Consider the following 15,298-nt stretch of genomic DNA (forward strand, 5'->3'; position numbering starts at 1 on the left):
CTACGGAAATGCTACGGTTGACGCTCACAAATAATCGACCGTTTCTGAATAAATTATCTGGTTCTTATAAAAAGCGGATCCTAGACGAAGCGAACACGTAGAAACGACAGTGCAATGGTGTTTGATGGAGTGAATGTTGTATCGGGAAGTGGAAGAACGTTTTATCAAATTGTACTACTATAGAAAACCTCCGTATGCAAAAAACTTTACAACTTTTAGAAACCGGAAATATTAAGGTCATATAAGGATCTTTCAAATTTAGGAAAATTTATTATTCTCGACAACAAAAGACGATAGTATTTAATTTTAAAATAAAATCACTCTCTACACTAGCGCTGCGGTCGCGTATGTGTTGTCTCTGTGTGTCCGAACTTTATTGTTTTGTTTTTATGTATTTATCTATATTTTCACTGCATTTATTCACTGCATTTGTACTGATAAACCGTAAGGTTTAAGAAATCAACTAATTGAATTGAAAAACTTGTATCAAAGTGTTAATTTAGGTACAGGTAAACAGATCAAGATTTCTGAACACAGATTGACCAGGCTATGAATAGACCCCCTATAGGGCTAATTGTAAAAAGGAGAAACTGACCAGGTGTGGTGATGACTTATACACCTGAGCCCGATGGCTTCTAATCAAGTGTATATCCATGGCCATCAGGTGAAGTTGACGGTGGTGGGGAGGGAGATTAGTACCCATGGCAACAGGTTAGGGGGACAATTAATTATATAAGTCAAGTACATGTACATGTCTGGCAAGTCTATATATAACAATCACTGGTACATATTACTGGTGTGTATGCATTGACGATTTGTTTAAAAGTCTGATGTCGGATCAAAGGAAACTCTGGCAAGGGAGGGATAAAAACTAAAAACAAGACATCAATAATTATATACTTAAGAATATACAATGTACATGTGCAATCAGATACGTGTATACCACACGTCTGCAATGGAGCGGACTCTGTACTGTGTTTACTTGATAATGGATAACACTGAAAATCTTTATTAATGGACTTGTGTTGTGATCTAACCTTCAGTTGATTGACAATCAGTAAACATTTGCACTCAAGGAGAAGTGAGGAGTGCACGATAATTAGTTCACAACTGTTTTTTTTTAACTTATTGTCACAAAGGACATAACCAGGTAATACATTGTTTCAATATATAAAGACTTCAACAGTGTAGAGTGAAGAATCTACCTTTGAAATTAATTTGATGTTGTATGCGATCATTTTAATCATTTACATGCTTCTATTAAAACACATCAGTTTGTGTCAGAGGCCTAATAATGGCTTACTCAGGTGTACATGTACTTCATGTAAATATTTTGTCGGACAAAATATTAATATTTTAATTTTTTATTGAATGTTAATTCACTAAAGTTTTGGCTTTTACATTGTGATTCGAAACTTGAAAGTTTCTTTTACAGTACATGTCATCTATATGATTTATACATTGTATGTTCTGTCGACAGATCTTGAGACATGTACAAATAAATGTACATGTCCAGGCTACATGTACATTACATTGAAGCCAAACATCTGGGAAAGGCCTGTTGCCAATGGCCAACTGGGCGCAATATGCAACCCTACAGCCTTGAGGACATGCATCCTACCACACCTTACCTGTAAGATGCTGATCAGTCTAGCTCTTTTGTGTCTGGCACATGGTATACCTGGCCAGGTGACCTGTCCCCAATTAACCCCCGGGGTCCTATTATGGCTCATTCTCACTGAGCCAACATATAGAAATTTACCTGTATTACCAGGCCAACATGTCAAATTTTACACCTGAGTGAGTTTAAACTATAGCAGTAGCCTGTTCTTACTTTCATGAGAGAAAATATAAAAATGTCAAATTGAATTTGACTTATAAAATGATGACTCAAATGATTCACCCTCTCTTTTACATTTTTTTTTTTCAAAACTTTCCTTTTTGCCGATGATGGTAAATTTTGTAAAGCAGCACGTTATATTTAAGACTTCTATCCGATATTGACAGAGTCTACGACGGGTGTAAAACTTTAAAATGTACGTTTTATATAAAAAGAAATATTGTTATATAACGTTTAGCAACAAAAGATATACAACTGAGTATCCCGACAGCTTGGGTGAGGAATCTCTAAAGAAAGAAACACATGCTAAAGACTTAGGTGTATGGGTCACTCCGAATCTTAACTTTTTATTTCATGTTAGATAAGTGGTTGGTAAGGTCATGCCAATCTACATATTTGGATTTTCAAAATGTTATTCGCTCTCTGTACATTAGTGCAGTCAGTTAGATTACTACTCTGAAATATGGTCACCATAGCAAGAAACACTCGTAAACCAGATTGAAGTTGTACAGGTTTTATTTCTTATTTTATTATTTTTTTATTTCTATGTTTTAAATCAAAATTAAACGATAATAGTCTATATTACATGTAAATTTGTACACAATTCAACTTACCTAGTCTGGTATGAAGGCATTAATACATATATATTTATTCAAATCTGTACATAGTCTGCTTAATCGAACTTTTACAAGATACTACTTTTTAGTTCCACATCTTTTTTTTTTACTAGGTCGAGTATCTCAACCTTGCTTTATCCCTGTAAATGCTGGATTATTGTAAGAAATTGTAATGTTCTTAAAAGAGTCCTAATTAATTTTAACTACCTTCGTCATGTTCCCGACAGTTTTTTAACGTTTCACTTGAGAGATTTATGTCGAACGAAGATTTGTTTTCAGAATTAGGTCTCTTGTTTACTGTTCATAACAAGACTTACTTGATTGTCTGGATGATTTCTATTTTGGACATCAGTTCTATTTCACATGTGTATGCACTTTATATACCGTATTTGCTCTTACTATGTAATTAATTTACTCTTGCTATACTTTATCAGAGACATATATATATATCACACATGTAATATATACGTCTCTGATTTTATCAATTTGTTATCAATTCTGTGATTAGACATTTGGGTTTTAAAATTGAAATAAATAATGAATAACTCCAAAGATCACGATGACATTCTCATTAAAGTTGTACGCTTTATGAATCAGTCTATAGCCTTACCTGTAGGCTATAATTATCTCTTATTGTTCTACCTTTCACACCTATATCACTTGGTCCACAAAATACCTTACCTTTAGTTTACCTGTATACAATGCAACACGCTGTGTTGTTTGTATCATTGCTGACAATTAAGTCTAACTACCCTAGTTTACCTGTGTGATACTGTCTGGAGCATTTGTACCCTATACATGTAGCCTGACCAGTGCATATTATATGAAACTGTTTTAAAGGTTAGACTATAGCACAGTAAAGGTAATATTGTTTATTTAACACGATCTTCATCTTGGTTTCCATCGTAATGCGTCGACTACTACTAGGACCCGCCATTTTTTATTACACTAAGATCGATGGACCATGTGACTTGACTTGTTTTTTGTGAGAGTGTTATTTTTTCTATACAAAGATACAGACAGATTTATAGCCGTATCTATGTAATTCTCACCTCCTTACATGTATAAAATTATTTGCTGTCGCTACATTTCTTTTTTGACGTTCGGTAAGTATATTTAACTAAATTTCGTTTCGATAAAAAATACATTCCGCAAAATTTTCTACCAAACGGTTATGAGACGGTCTGTGAGTGAAAATAGGTAAACGCAAATGCTACGGTAATGCTACGGTGAGTGGACGCAAACGGTACGGAAATGGTACGGAAATGGTACGGTAATGCTACGGAAATGCTACGGAAATGGTACGGTTATGCTACGGTAATACTACGGAAATGGTACGGTAATGCTACGGAAACGCTACGCTTAAATCGGAACTGCGAACGTACACGGGTCTGTATTTATTCAGAATTTGGATGAAATTAGTTTTTTTTTGCAAATAGGCAGCATTGCTGTAAACATTTGTGGCAGCATTAATATTGCAGCAAACAATTTCTGCAAAATAAAAGTTGTTGTAAATGTAATAATCTAAATCATTATTATTTTAAGTACAGCTTTTGTGGGAAATTTGCTGCAAAGCTCTTGTAAACAATAGTATGAAAGTACATGTCCTTGTATCCTTGCATTTAATTCTATTTCTAAAATAGACACCAAGGTAGATGTGACGTGTGTATTGCTATGAAGGATATCACAGAAACTATGTATATATCATATTTTTATCAAAACTGTTCTGAATGTCTTAACATTGTTTGTAATAAATTCCTCAGTTCATATCAACCACGATAGCTGTTTCACAAAATTCATTTCGATCACCCATCGTGTAAACATTCACACAATCTCACATTTAATCTGTTGTGCAATCCCACAATTGAATAAAAACATTTGCATATAATAAAGCAACTCTGAATTTCATGTTTTCCTTCTTCCTTAGACTGTTCAAAACTTGAAAGTAGCACTGAAAAAAAATATTGTGGAAACAATCCAGAGTCACGTGAAGCCTGATGAAATAACGTCTGAAATCTGTAATGCATCTGGAGCTGACTTGATAAAAGATGAAAATGGGACCTGGTTTTTAATAGGTAGCTTACCTGAAATTCAGTGTGCCAACAAATACATTGTCAGCATCATGGCTGGTGGAAATTGCCAATATGGGAGCCAAATCAGAAGCCATGGAGATAGGAGTGGTGCTGGCCAAGGTGACAGGAAGGAAGATGATATACATAGTAGTCGGGAGAATGAACAAAACCTGCAACCTAAAGCAGTAGACCTTGATGGAGGACCCCGAGGAGAAACCACCAGAGGAGGGCATTTACCAAACAGTCAATATCATACTAACCCTAAAGGCAAAAGGGATGATCCTCTGTCTCAGAATACTGTCAGTCATAGTAAAGTCCAGGAGCAGGCCCTTTATACAGAAACCCAGCAGACTAATGAACCAAAGAACACTATAAAAGACCAAACCAGTGATAATGTGAGGAAATCTGCAGATGCACATATCCAAAGACTTAATGACAAGGATGGTCAGCATGACGATAACAGACCTACAGGACATACAGGAAGTCAGGAAAATCCAAAAGGCTGCGACAAGGAAGCATTGCGGAAGACATATTTCAAGGAGAGTATGGATACCGATTACAGCCCTGAAGAGGAGCAGAAAAGTGATAAAGGAAATGCTGACCTGGTAAACCAAGATGGAAATCAAAGAAATAGGAAAGCAAGGCAGCAACCACAAAGTGTTGATGAGCACCAGTTAGGAGGGGTGAATGAGGTGGCAGCTGATGTATATTATAATGACATGTCTATGTCCAACACACCTTATGATGGCAGGAAAGGGAGAGGTATTGACCAACAAGTTAAACATGGCAAACGTTCAGATGAAGATGATAGAACAGAAACATTCACTTGTTCAAATGAACAGTTCATGGAGGTATGCTTCTTCAATCAAGGAATCGACAATAAAATAGAAATAAAATTTAATCATAACAACACAGAATGCTATATAACAGAAAGGTTTGGAAACTTTAGGAATGCAAAGGACCAGCTTAGTAGTTATGCCAGAAAAGAAATCGGCAACCTGACTAGTACTGAAGAGGGAAAATTCACAAGTTACTATGAGAAAGAAAAGGAAAACATGGCTTCAATGAATATATTATGTGAATACAACCCCAGTCTTAAAAGAATCAGACTTGTTGGAAAGAATTATGATAATGTTGAGCGGGCTGAGTGTATGATATTGAAATACATCGGAAGGTCATGCCATCAATCAGACCAGCAATCAAAACCAAGAAGAAGAAAAGGGAAGTTACCGCCATCAGGATCTGAGGTATTGAAAATAAAGGATGGAGTAAAAGTGTTTGTGTATGAAGGAGACCTTCTAGATCTGGATGTAGATGCAATTGTACATGGAACAAATACAAACCTTAATAATTCTCATGGTCTGTCAGCTGCAATTGCTAAAGCCGCTGGTACTGATCTTGAGAATGCATGTAAAAATGTATTTCTTGAAAGGAACCTAAATGTTGGTGACTGTTGCTGTACTACCGCTGGAGACCTTCATTACGATTACATCATCCACGCTGTTACTCCAATGTGGAGTGCTTACAGAAAAACAAGCACTGCGCATGAAATAAAGAGGGAAATATGTCAGGACGATCTTTGTAGAACCATCATGAACGCTTTGGAGGAGGCAGTAAATGTTGCGGCCAGATCTGTTGCACTTCCTGTCATTGGTGAGTTATATTTCCAAATCTAATGATTTATAATTGTTATCCATCTCAGCTGTGTATTGGTATATTAGTATATAAAATGTTGGCAAAAAAGTTTATGTTCTGGAACATTATTGGAAGATTTGACACATGTGGGAGTCAACAAGCGAAAAATTTCCTTTTTATGTCCCTGTCATGAAATAGGGGGGCATATAGTGTTACCCATGTCTATCCCGTCCAAAAGCAATGTAACTAACTAATCTCAGTAACTGCTGATGTGATCCTCACCAAACTGTGTTTCAAGGTATCAATTAAGTGACAGCAGGGACATTTATGTCTTACAGACATTTTCCAGTTAATTCCAAATCCAGAATATGGTGACCTTGTTCTGGTAAGGTGTATTTCATTGGTAAGAATATCAGTCATGAAACAGCTTGATTCCATTAATTCATTTTCAATTGTTATGGAATGCAAATCATGTTGACTACCTTTGAACAATATATAATATACACAACACGTTTATTGTACAGTTTATTTAAAGGTGTCACAGTTAATGCATTTGTAGGTCTGTTAGTCTTTATCATTCTATGTCCTGCTGGGGGTTTGGATGACGTTCATAAATGATATGTTTGATTGCATGTAATTGTAATAACAATGTATATCAATTTTGTATGTTTGTAATCCTTAGGGCTTTAACTCGGTATTTATGATGAAAATCAATGTCATTGTAAATTAGTTTGAAAGTCAGGCGTGGAATTATGTTCATCATTGATATATGAATGTATTATGCCTTTACCAATGTGTTGTTTTAACAATGAGCATTTCATTGGTTTTTTGTTGTTTTTTTTGTATAATTTATAAATATTTAACAGGATATGCACAATGTCCATCCGATGTTCTGACTGCTGCATTCAGCGAGGCTATGCAGCTAACTTGTGATGAGTACAAGAAATCTTCATTGAAACAAATCCACATCGTTGGCCAACACCCTGATATTCTGAAAAAGATCAAGGATGAGCTTCTGCAGGCCAAGAAGTGGAATGATACAACCACACCAGTGACTACCAGCGGAAGAAGCTCACAACATGTATCTGGTGCTTCCTGTGTATCAGGATTGAATACAAACCTATCTAATTACCCCCGGTGGATGGCAAAATCTGAAACTGGTGGAACATGCATGCTATCTGAAAAGCTGAATGTGTGTATCGTGAAAGGAACATATGTTACCACACAAGCATCAGCTCTTGTAAGTATAGAGGATGAAATGTTTCGAAGTAAGCGATTCGTTGCTATGGAAATTGCCAAAGAAGCAGGTGATCAGTACAAGAAGGAAATAGACAAGTTGAGGAAGAATGAAAAGAAATATAAGATTTCAGATGTTGTTTGTACTCATGCCGGGGCAATACCAACTGTTTCGTATGTATTCCATGTGATAGGACCCGTTGCAGACAAAGACATATCTGGAAAAGCTGAGTTATTCAAGGGTTTTACTGACAATATCGGAGCATGCATTTCCAAAGTGCTCCGAAGAGTGGATGAAAAGAAACTGGATTCTATTGTTCTGCCATCTTTTGCATCAGGTATGTAATGATGTACATGTAACTAGAAGTGTCAACATACAATATATGTTTCAGGAAAGATTTTGCAAAGCTTTCAACAAAATAATTCATATAAAACTGCTTAGAAAATAGACAAAACGAATAATATGAGGTCCATAAGAATCATTCAACTTTGTCTAATAATATCCTTAGGCTCTAGCTGGTCATTTCATGTTTTAATAGGGGCCGCGGTGGCCGAGTGGTTAAGGTGTCCCGACACTTTAACACTAGCCCTCCACCTCTGGGTTGCGAGTTCGAAACCTACAATGTACGTGGGGCAGTTGCCTGGTACTGACCGTAAGCCGGAGGTTTTTCTCCGGGTACTCCGTCTTTCCTCCACCTCCAAAACCTGACACGTCCTTAAATGACCCTGGCTGTTAATAGGACATTAAACATAAACAAATCAAACAAACCAATTCATGTTTTAAACTTTAAATTGAATTCTACATAAGAGCCTAAGCCTAGACTTTGATGTTGTTAGGTCATTTCTATTGCATCACACTAACCTGTTATCTGTTTACTAAAAACAATTTATATATAAATTGTGTAATGTTCCCAATGCTTCACCAGTGTTAACAAAACATCTTAGTTATGTAATAAACTTTACCGTACATTTATTCCCTTTTGAAATGGAATTTGATATAAGATCCTTATTTTCATATGAGGATTGGGATTTTGTAGCTCACTATGGTGTGTTCCATGGGTCCTGTCCACATCTAACAATTACGTACATATTGCTTGTATCTGGTGATACAAACATCATTTACTTTTTACATAAATACATGTAACTATGTCTAAATGTCTGAGTCAGTTTAACGACAGTGTCATATTAAATCATAAGTTGCCAGGTATCATCTTCCGGACGGTCGGGATGTATATATAAATAAAGCTGGTTCGACCACTTTGTACAGATGGATTGCATTTCCTTAAGGGGGAACTTTGCCGAAATTTTGTTCTAAAACACTAGACCTTCTTATTGCCGGAGTGGATTTCAGCCAAATTTGGAATGAAACATAATAGGGAGAGTGCAATCGTAATTTAAGGTCGTAAAAAGTGAAATTTTGCTCTAAAAGCACTTATCATAGCTCTCCTTCATGACGCCTTTGTGGATTACAGCCAAATTTGGTATGAAACATAATTTGGGGTAGAGCAATCACAGTTTATATAAATGAGGCTGGTTCAACCCCCAGGGCAATATAGGAACTTAGCTGAACTTTTGCTTTAAAACTCTAATCCTTAATGCCTGCATTACAACTATTTGGCCGTTAACATCATTAGGCAATTATATTTTATATAAAAAAAGTAACTGAAATATCAATACTTTTCTACTCAGGAGGCAGATAGAGTAGAATGGACAGATGCTTTCTTAAGGTGCTTTACCAAAGTTGTGAATTTCATGACAATGTGGTTTCACATTTTCCCCATTGGGAGGAACTGAACGTTGTTATAATTAATAAAGGGATATCAGCTTTGTTGAATTTCTATCGAAATTCATTCAAACTTATGATTTAATAAGATGAAAGTTTGATGGCATGCACAAATTGACCCTGACTGACCACCTAATTGGCAGAAATTTCAAGTCTTTTTCTTAATACCACGATATGATATAATCACATAGATTGAAAGCTCTGAAGATTACAAAAATTGTGAATTTTATGATCGGCATGGTGTCAAATTTTCACATTTTCACATTTTCCTCTGGGAGAATTACTTCCATTGGAAATAATACAATCCTGGTTAGAAGGTACAGGTATGCACATGTTGGCCAGACTGACCCCTAGAGGCTGATGGTCAGGATCAAAAAGGGGCAAATTGACTGAAATATTTCAGAGATAAGTGACCATGGGCCTGTTGTTATCTGAACGATGGTTCTTCAAGACCAATTAAAATATCTTGTTATTGATAGCTAGGTATGCAACACTGCAGTGGAATGCCCTTTTGATGTGGTACAGTAAGGTGCTTAAGTGAACATCATGTTGGTAGTGTTGTATTATATTTCTTTAATTCATATGATTAAAATGATTTATTTTTCAAAATTATTGAATGAAACACCACTCGATAATAGTAAATACTTATTTGCTGTATTCATTTTTTTATTATGACAGGTACACTTAAACCTGGTCAAACTAATACGATGTGGGAGATTTGTGTAGAAGAGGTTGAGAAGTTTGCAGCCAAGAAAAGCTCTAAATCAACACTGAGGACAATATTTCTCGTGGGTGGACTTAATGATGTACAATTTTTATTGCAAATCTTTGATTCAAAGATAACACACATGGCAACTGTGGTTTAATAACTACAAGTACTTCACACAGGATTGAAGTTTTGAGCAATCCTTAAACACTTCTATAGAAAGGAATTTTTAAGATGAAAGAATGAAAGAATGAAAATTTAGAGGATATATTTTATGGGAACCATTATAAAGATTTGATGGTGGGTGTGATTATTTCTCCTGTATTATTATTTTATTTGTCACCAGAGAAGGCACTTTCTTGCAATCACTTACAGTTGTCTGTTATATCATCTGTACCATTATACAGAGGCCACCATTTCATTGATAGACAGTCAGACTCCAAACATTAGCTTGATTCCAAGTTTATGGATGAGTAAACTCGATAAACACATTCATACTGATTTTCTTTGCATTGTTTTGTATGTCCGAGTTACGAATATTATGCAACGGTGAACCCTTATATATAATCTCCACACGGTCACGCTTGCAGCTTTACGCTTTTCAGAAGTGCCTGCCTTATATATGTTATTAAAACCTTTAATGTTCCACTATAAAGATTCAACAAAAAATGTTCTTATTTTGTATGTGGACTTTAACCGTTAGCTTAAACAATATCATCTTTAGATATACACTTGTATTTGAACAAGTAAGAAGGCATTTCAATTGGCTGAATTTTTTTCTTATTAGCATGAACTAATATATCATTTTTATGCACCACGGTTGGAAAAAAATTAGGCATAAGATGTTTTATTTCAGCCGTTGTTATTTTTCATCTATTTTATTTTCTTCGTGGAAGAAAATGAATCATCTGGACTAAAATCATTTTGATGACATTTGCTATCTGACGATAAAACATATTCCTTGAATGGCCTTGGTGACACAATAACTTTGATAAATGATCTACCAAATGTATTTTACACCTTCCCTCCTTCTTCCCATTACATCCGGTCTTGTAACAGCAAAACATCCATATACATATGTACAAGGTATTAGACAGTTGATCGACATAGAAGTTGAAATTTGCTATGAACATTTCATATTTTTGGTAAAACGTTTACCTGACTTCTACATAAATATTGATACATATTTAAAATCCTTTCATTCCATAGTCGTATGAGATCATGTACTGATGTTCCACATCTTTGTTTAAACACCAGATTATTATTATTATTTAATGTTTACATTAATTTCAAATTGATAGATTATGTTCTTTTTACCTTGCATAGCAAAGTATCATTTTAACAGGTTGTGAGTGTATTAAACCTTGTCACATTAAACCGATTATACAGTTATTTCATAGAACATACTTATACTTTTGGGCTCCTTTTGGGTACCTGTAAATTTACTATATTAATGTTAACTATAATGCAATTATTAACACAGTATCAGTATATATGTTTAAAAAAATGTCTGTTTATTAGCATCTGACCCGGAGGTTTAAGTTGACCTATAACCAACTAGCTTCGTCCGCCGTCGTCCCCCATGCACCGTCAGCCATGCGCCGTGCATAAACTTTTCACATTTCAATCTTCTCAATTCCACCAATGGGATTCAGCTCACTCTTACCTGAAATGATTCTGGGATGGTATTGATAAAGGTGTTGTTATTTTTCGGGTCAGTCCAAAATCCGCCATAGCACCCATCTTGCAAAATACATTTTAAACTTCTCCAGTTCCAGATGGAAATTGGTGAGGCCGTTAAGGAATGGAAGCCAACAAAGTGCTCAACCTCATAAAAACGGCCATTGTGTAACAAGATCATGGTTTTCTTGAACAACACCTTTTTCAAAATTCTCAAGTTTCACCACTGGTATATTCAGCTCTAACTTGGCTAGCTTCAGTGATCCTGAGATGGTCCCTCTTCTTAATCAGAAGTACTTGTCTGTATTTTGTGAAATTAAGTATGGTATTGCTTTTGTTATGCTTACAAGACAAGAATAAGAATATTACTCAATGGACATTATTGGATGGAGTTAAAATATGTTGATATAGCATAACTGATTTTTGTAGTTGAGAAATTTAGTTTTCGCTTGTAAGGCATAATTTAGCAAAATTTGTATGTACAACAATCTGTAAAATGACTTATCTATATTTTATATGTTTGGCAAATTTGACAGGGGTATTATCTTATGGTATAATGATCAACTGTCTAACATGAACGTTTGTACGGAAATGTCCTACATGTTTTGACTAATTTCTGTGGGATTTGGTATGCATTACAATGATTCAAATATTTGTATTGCCTTTAAACTGTTATTCTTAGGTCACCTGAGACAAAGTCTCAAGTGACCTATTCTAATCGCCTTTTGTCCGTCGTTGTCCGTCGTCCGTCCGTAAATAATTTACATTTTCAACTTTTTCTCCGAAACCGCTGAACCAAATTGAATGAAATTTGGCAAGAAGCTTCCATGGCAAAAGGTCAACCAAAATTGTGAATTATATGGTCTCTACCCCCCAGAGGCCCGAAAGCCACATAATGATCCCGATCTAACATTAAATGGAAGCAAAATTCCAGTTGTAGAGCAAACCAAATTCCTCGGACTAATTTTCGATTCAAAACTCTCCTTTGTTCCACATATTAAACACCTAAAGGATAAGTGCTCAAAGGCAATGAATATTTTACGCGTACTATCCCACCGACTGGGGTGCGGACCGTGAATTGCTCTTGCGCCTTTATAGGGCACTTATTCGATCAAAAGTCGACTATGGGTCCATCGTTTATGGATCGGCACGGAATTCATACCTGCAAATGTTGGATCCTATCCATAATCAAGGATTACGTCTAGCACTTGGTGCTTTCCGAACAACACCAGTGCAGAGCCTTTATGTAGAGGCAAATGAACCATCTTTAAATGACCGAAGGAAAACACTTGCACTTCAATATGCCGCCCAATTAAAATCCAACCCGAAAAACCCGGCTTTTGATCTTGTTGTCAATCCGCAATACCGAAACATATTCACTCAAAACCAAAAACTCTTACCAGCATTTGGCATTAGAATTTCGAATTTTCTTCATGAACTTAACAGAAGCTTAGACAACATAGGCGAATACACCGTATCGGATGTACCACCATGGCTTGTCGAAACACCTGATATTAACCTTACTCTACACGTGAGGGCAAAATCGAGTGCATTACCCGAAGAACACAAATCCTTTCGGGAATGCATTAAAGATTTTCCCGATCACGTTCAGATCTACACTGATGGCTCAAAAGATGGAGTAAAGGTCTCCGCAGCATGCTATTCCGATCACCATTGCTCTTCAATCCGCTTACCAGATGATGCCTCTATCTTCTCTGCGGAAGCATGTGCCATCGATTTGGCCCTCGACCATATCGAAGAACAATGCATTAGAAAGGCAATAATTTGTTCCGACTCTCTATCTGTCCTTCAGAATTTACAATCACGAGATCCAAAGAATATACTCATACAAAACCTTGTTTTACGAATATCTCGTATCTTAAAAAAAATGCAAAATAACATTACTTTGGATTCCGAGCCATGTCGGAATTAAAGGCAACGAACTTGTTGACCGCCAAGCAAAACTTGCTCTAAATCTGCAACAAACAAATGTTAAAATACCATATACAGATTTCAAACCTGTAATTAGTTTTGCCATTCAGAGTAAATGGCAGCAACGCTGGTCTCGCGAGACGAGCAACAAACTTTTTAAAGTACAACCAAAACTTAAAATATCAAAACCAAGTCGGAAGGATCGTAGAGAGGAAATAGTCCTCTCTCGGCTCCGTACCGGGCACAAATATCCTACTCATTCGTTCCTTTTGAAACGAGAGGATCCACCGGTGTGTTCTGCATGTGATGCTCAATTCACAGTGCAGCATTTTTTAATAGAATGTTCCGATTTCAAGAACATTCGTGATAAATACTTTTGAGTCCCGGATATGAAAACCCTTTTCAGTTCCGTGGATTCGAAAACAATATTTAGCTTCTTGAAAGAAATCGATCTATTTTATAGACGTTGATGTCTTTTACGTTACTGTCTTTGACGTTCTATTTATATAACAAAGTTCACATAATCTATTCGTACATATATATATTTTACCATTTTAACCAACTTTTTTATCATAATGATCTAAATATACAATACGGATGCTTTTAAAAAAATGACAAATTTTATCTGATTTTAACTTTAAAAATATAACATGTTAGTATATTGTTTGGCCCTAAATGACCCTAGTTGTCGATGGGCCGTAAAACATAAACAAACAAACAAACAGGGACTGGTGGGTAAGGTCAAAAAGGGTCAAATTTACAGAAATATTTCAAAACTCAGGTGACCGTTAAGGCCCATGGGCCTCTTATTAATTAGATTTTTGTCCGTAGATCACCTACATTTTTCAATTGTTTTGTTTAAAACCTGGTAGCCTTTATAACTATGAAAAAAAGCTGTGTTTCCTTGAGAGGCATTTTGACAAAAATGGTTTTGCAAAAGCTATTGTTCTTTTTTATTTCTGTGTTTGATATTTGCCCTGAAAGCCTACAGAAAGTCTACAAAGACTGATTTCTTTGACACTTGTATACTTTGTAATTTGTAGGCTTTATAATCATGAAATAAATGTATATGTTTAATGAGTTGGAGACTACTTTATTAACTCCTGATTTCTGGTATTCGTCAGGCTGTTAGAAAACTATAAACATTATTTATGTAGTGAGCTGTTAGAAAACTATAAACATTGTTTATGTAGTGAAAGGTAAAGTACTGATGAGGTTGTGCAAATCTTATTTCAGTAGAAGATAGTATATATGTGTAACGCTGTATGGCATTCGATCGTACTCTGGTTTCAAAAATGATTTTATTGTTGAGGTATCTTCCTGAATGACATATGTTAAGTTTAGTAAATTTGTCGTATATAGTTAGCCACTTATATTTATCACTGGTTATACTGACTACCTTTTACCTTCCACCTGTAACTACCTGGTATATGTTGTGTTTTTAGTACAGAATGAAGTATAGCACTGTGAGGCTTGAAATTGAAATGAAACAGGCACTGCCTCCAGATATTTAAATAGTAATATTTAGATCATAATGCCACTATTTCAATGTTAATGTAATATTTAGATCAGAATGTCACTAATTCAATGTTGCTGGTTCAAGAATTATTCATAAATATCTCACTAATAACATTTTGCCCCCAGCAGAGATATAATTACATCAAGATCTAACACTCCTGTTCAAGCAATAATGAAGTTATTGAATGGATTCTTGTAATTATGTACCATAGTAATACACTTGTTTATTATTATATTATAAATGAAGTCATGATTAAATTAAAACTAATGTTAGATTAT

The 15,298-nt window shown here is 35.5% G+C and overlaps 1 protein-coding gene across 1 annotated transcript; it reads left to right on the plus strand.

The window, feature by feature from the left end:
• The first annotated feature begins 4,370 nt into the window (after positions 1-4,370).
• LOC117318596 lies at positions 4,371-10,767 on the plus strand. The gene is made up of 3 exons (XM_033873561.1): positions 4,371-6,182; positions 7,031-7,738; positions 9,862-10,767. The coding sequence occupies exons 1-3, from the start codon at positions 4,580-4,582 to the stop codon at positions 10,047-10,049; spliced, it is 2,499 nt and encodes an 832-aa protein (XP_033729452.1). The 5' UTR covers positions 4,371-4,579; the 3' UTR covers positions 10,050-10,767.
• The last annotated feature ends 4,531 nt before the right edge of the window (positions 10,768-15,298 follow it).

This window comes from Pecten maximus, unplaced genomic scaffold, assembly GCF_902652985.1.
Source record: "Pecten maximus unplaced genomic scaffold, xPecMax1.1, whole genome shotgun sequence".
Taxonomy (NCBI): Eukaryota; Metazoa; Mollusca; class Bivalvia; order Pectinida; family Pectinidae; genus Pecten; species Pecten maximus.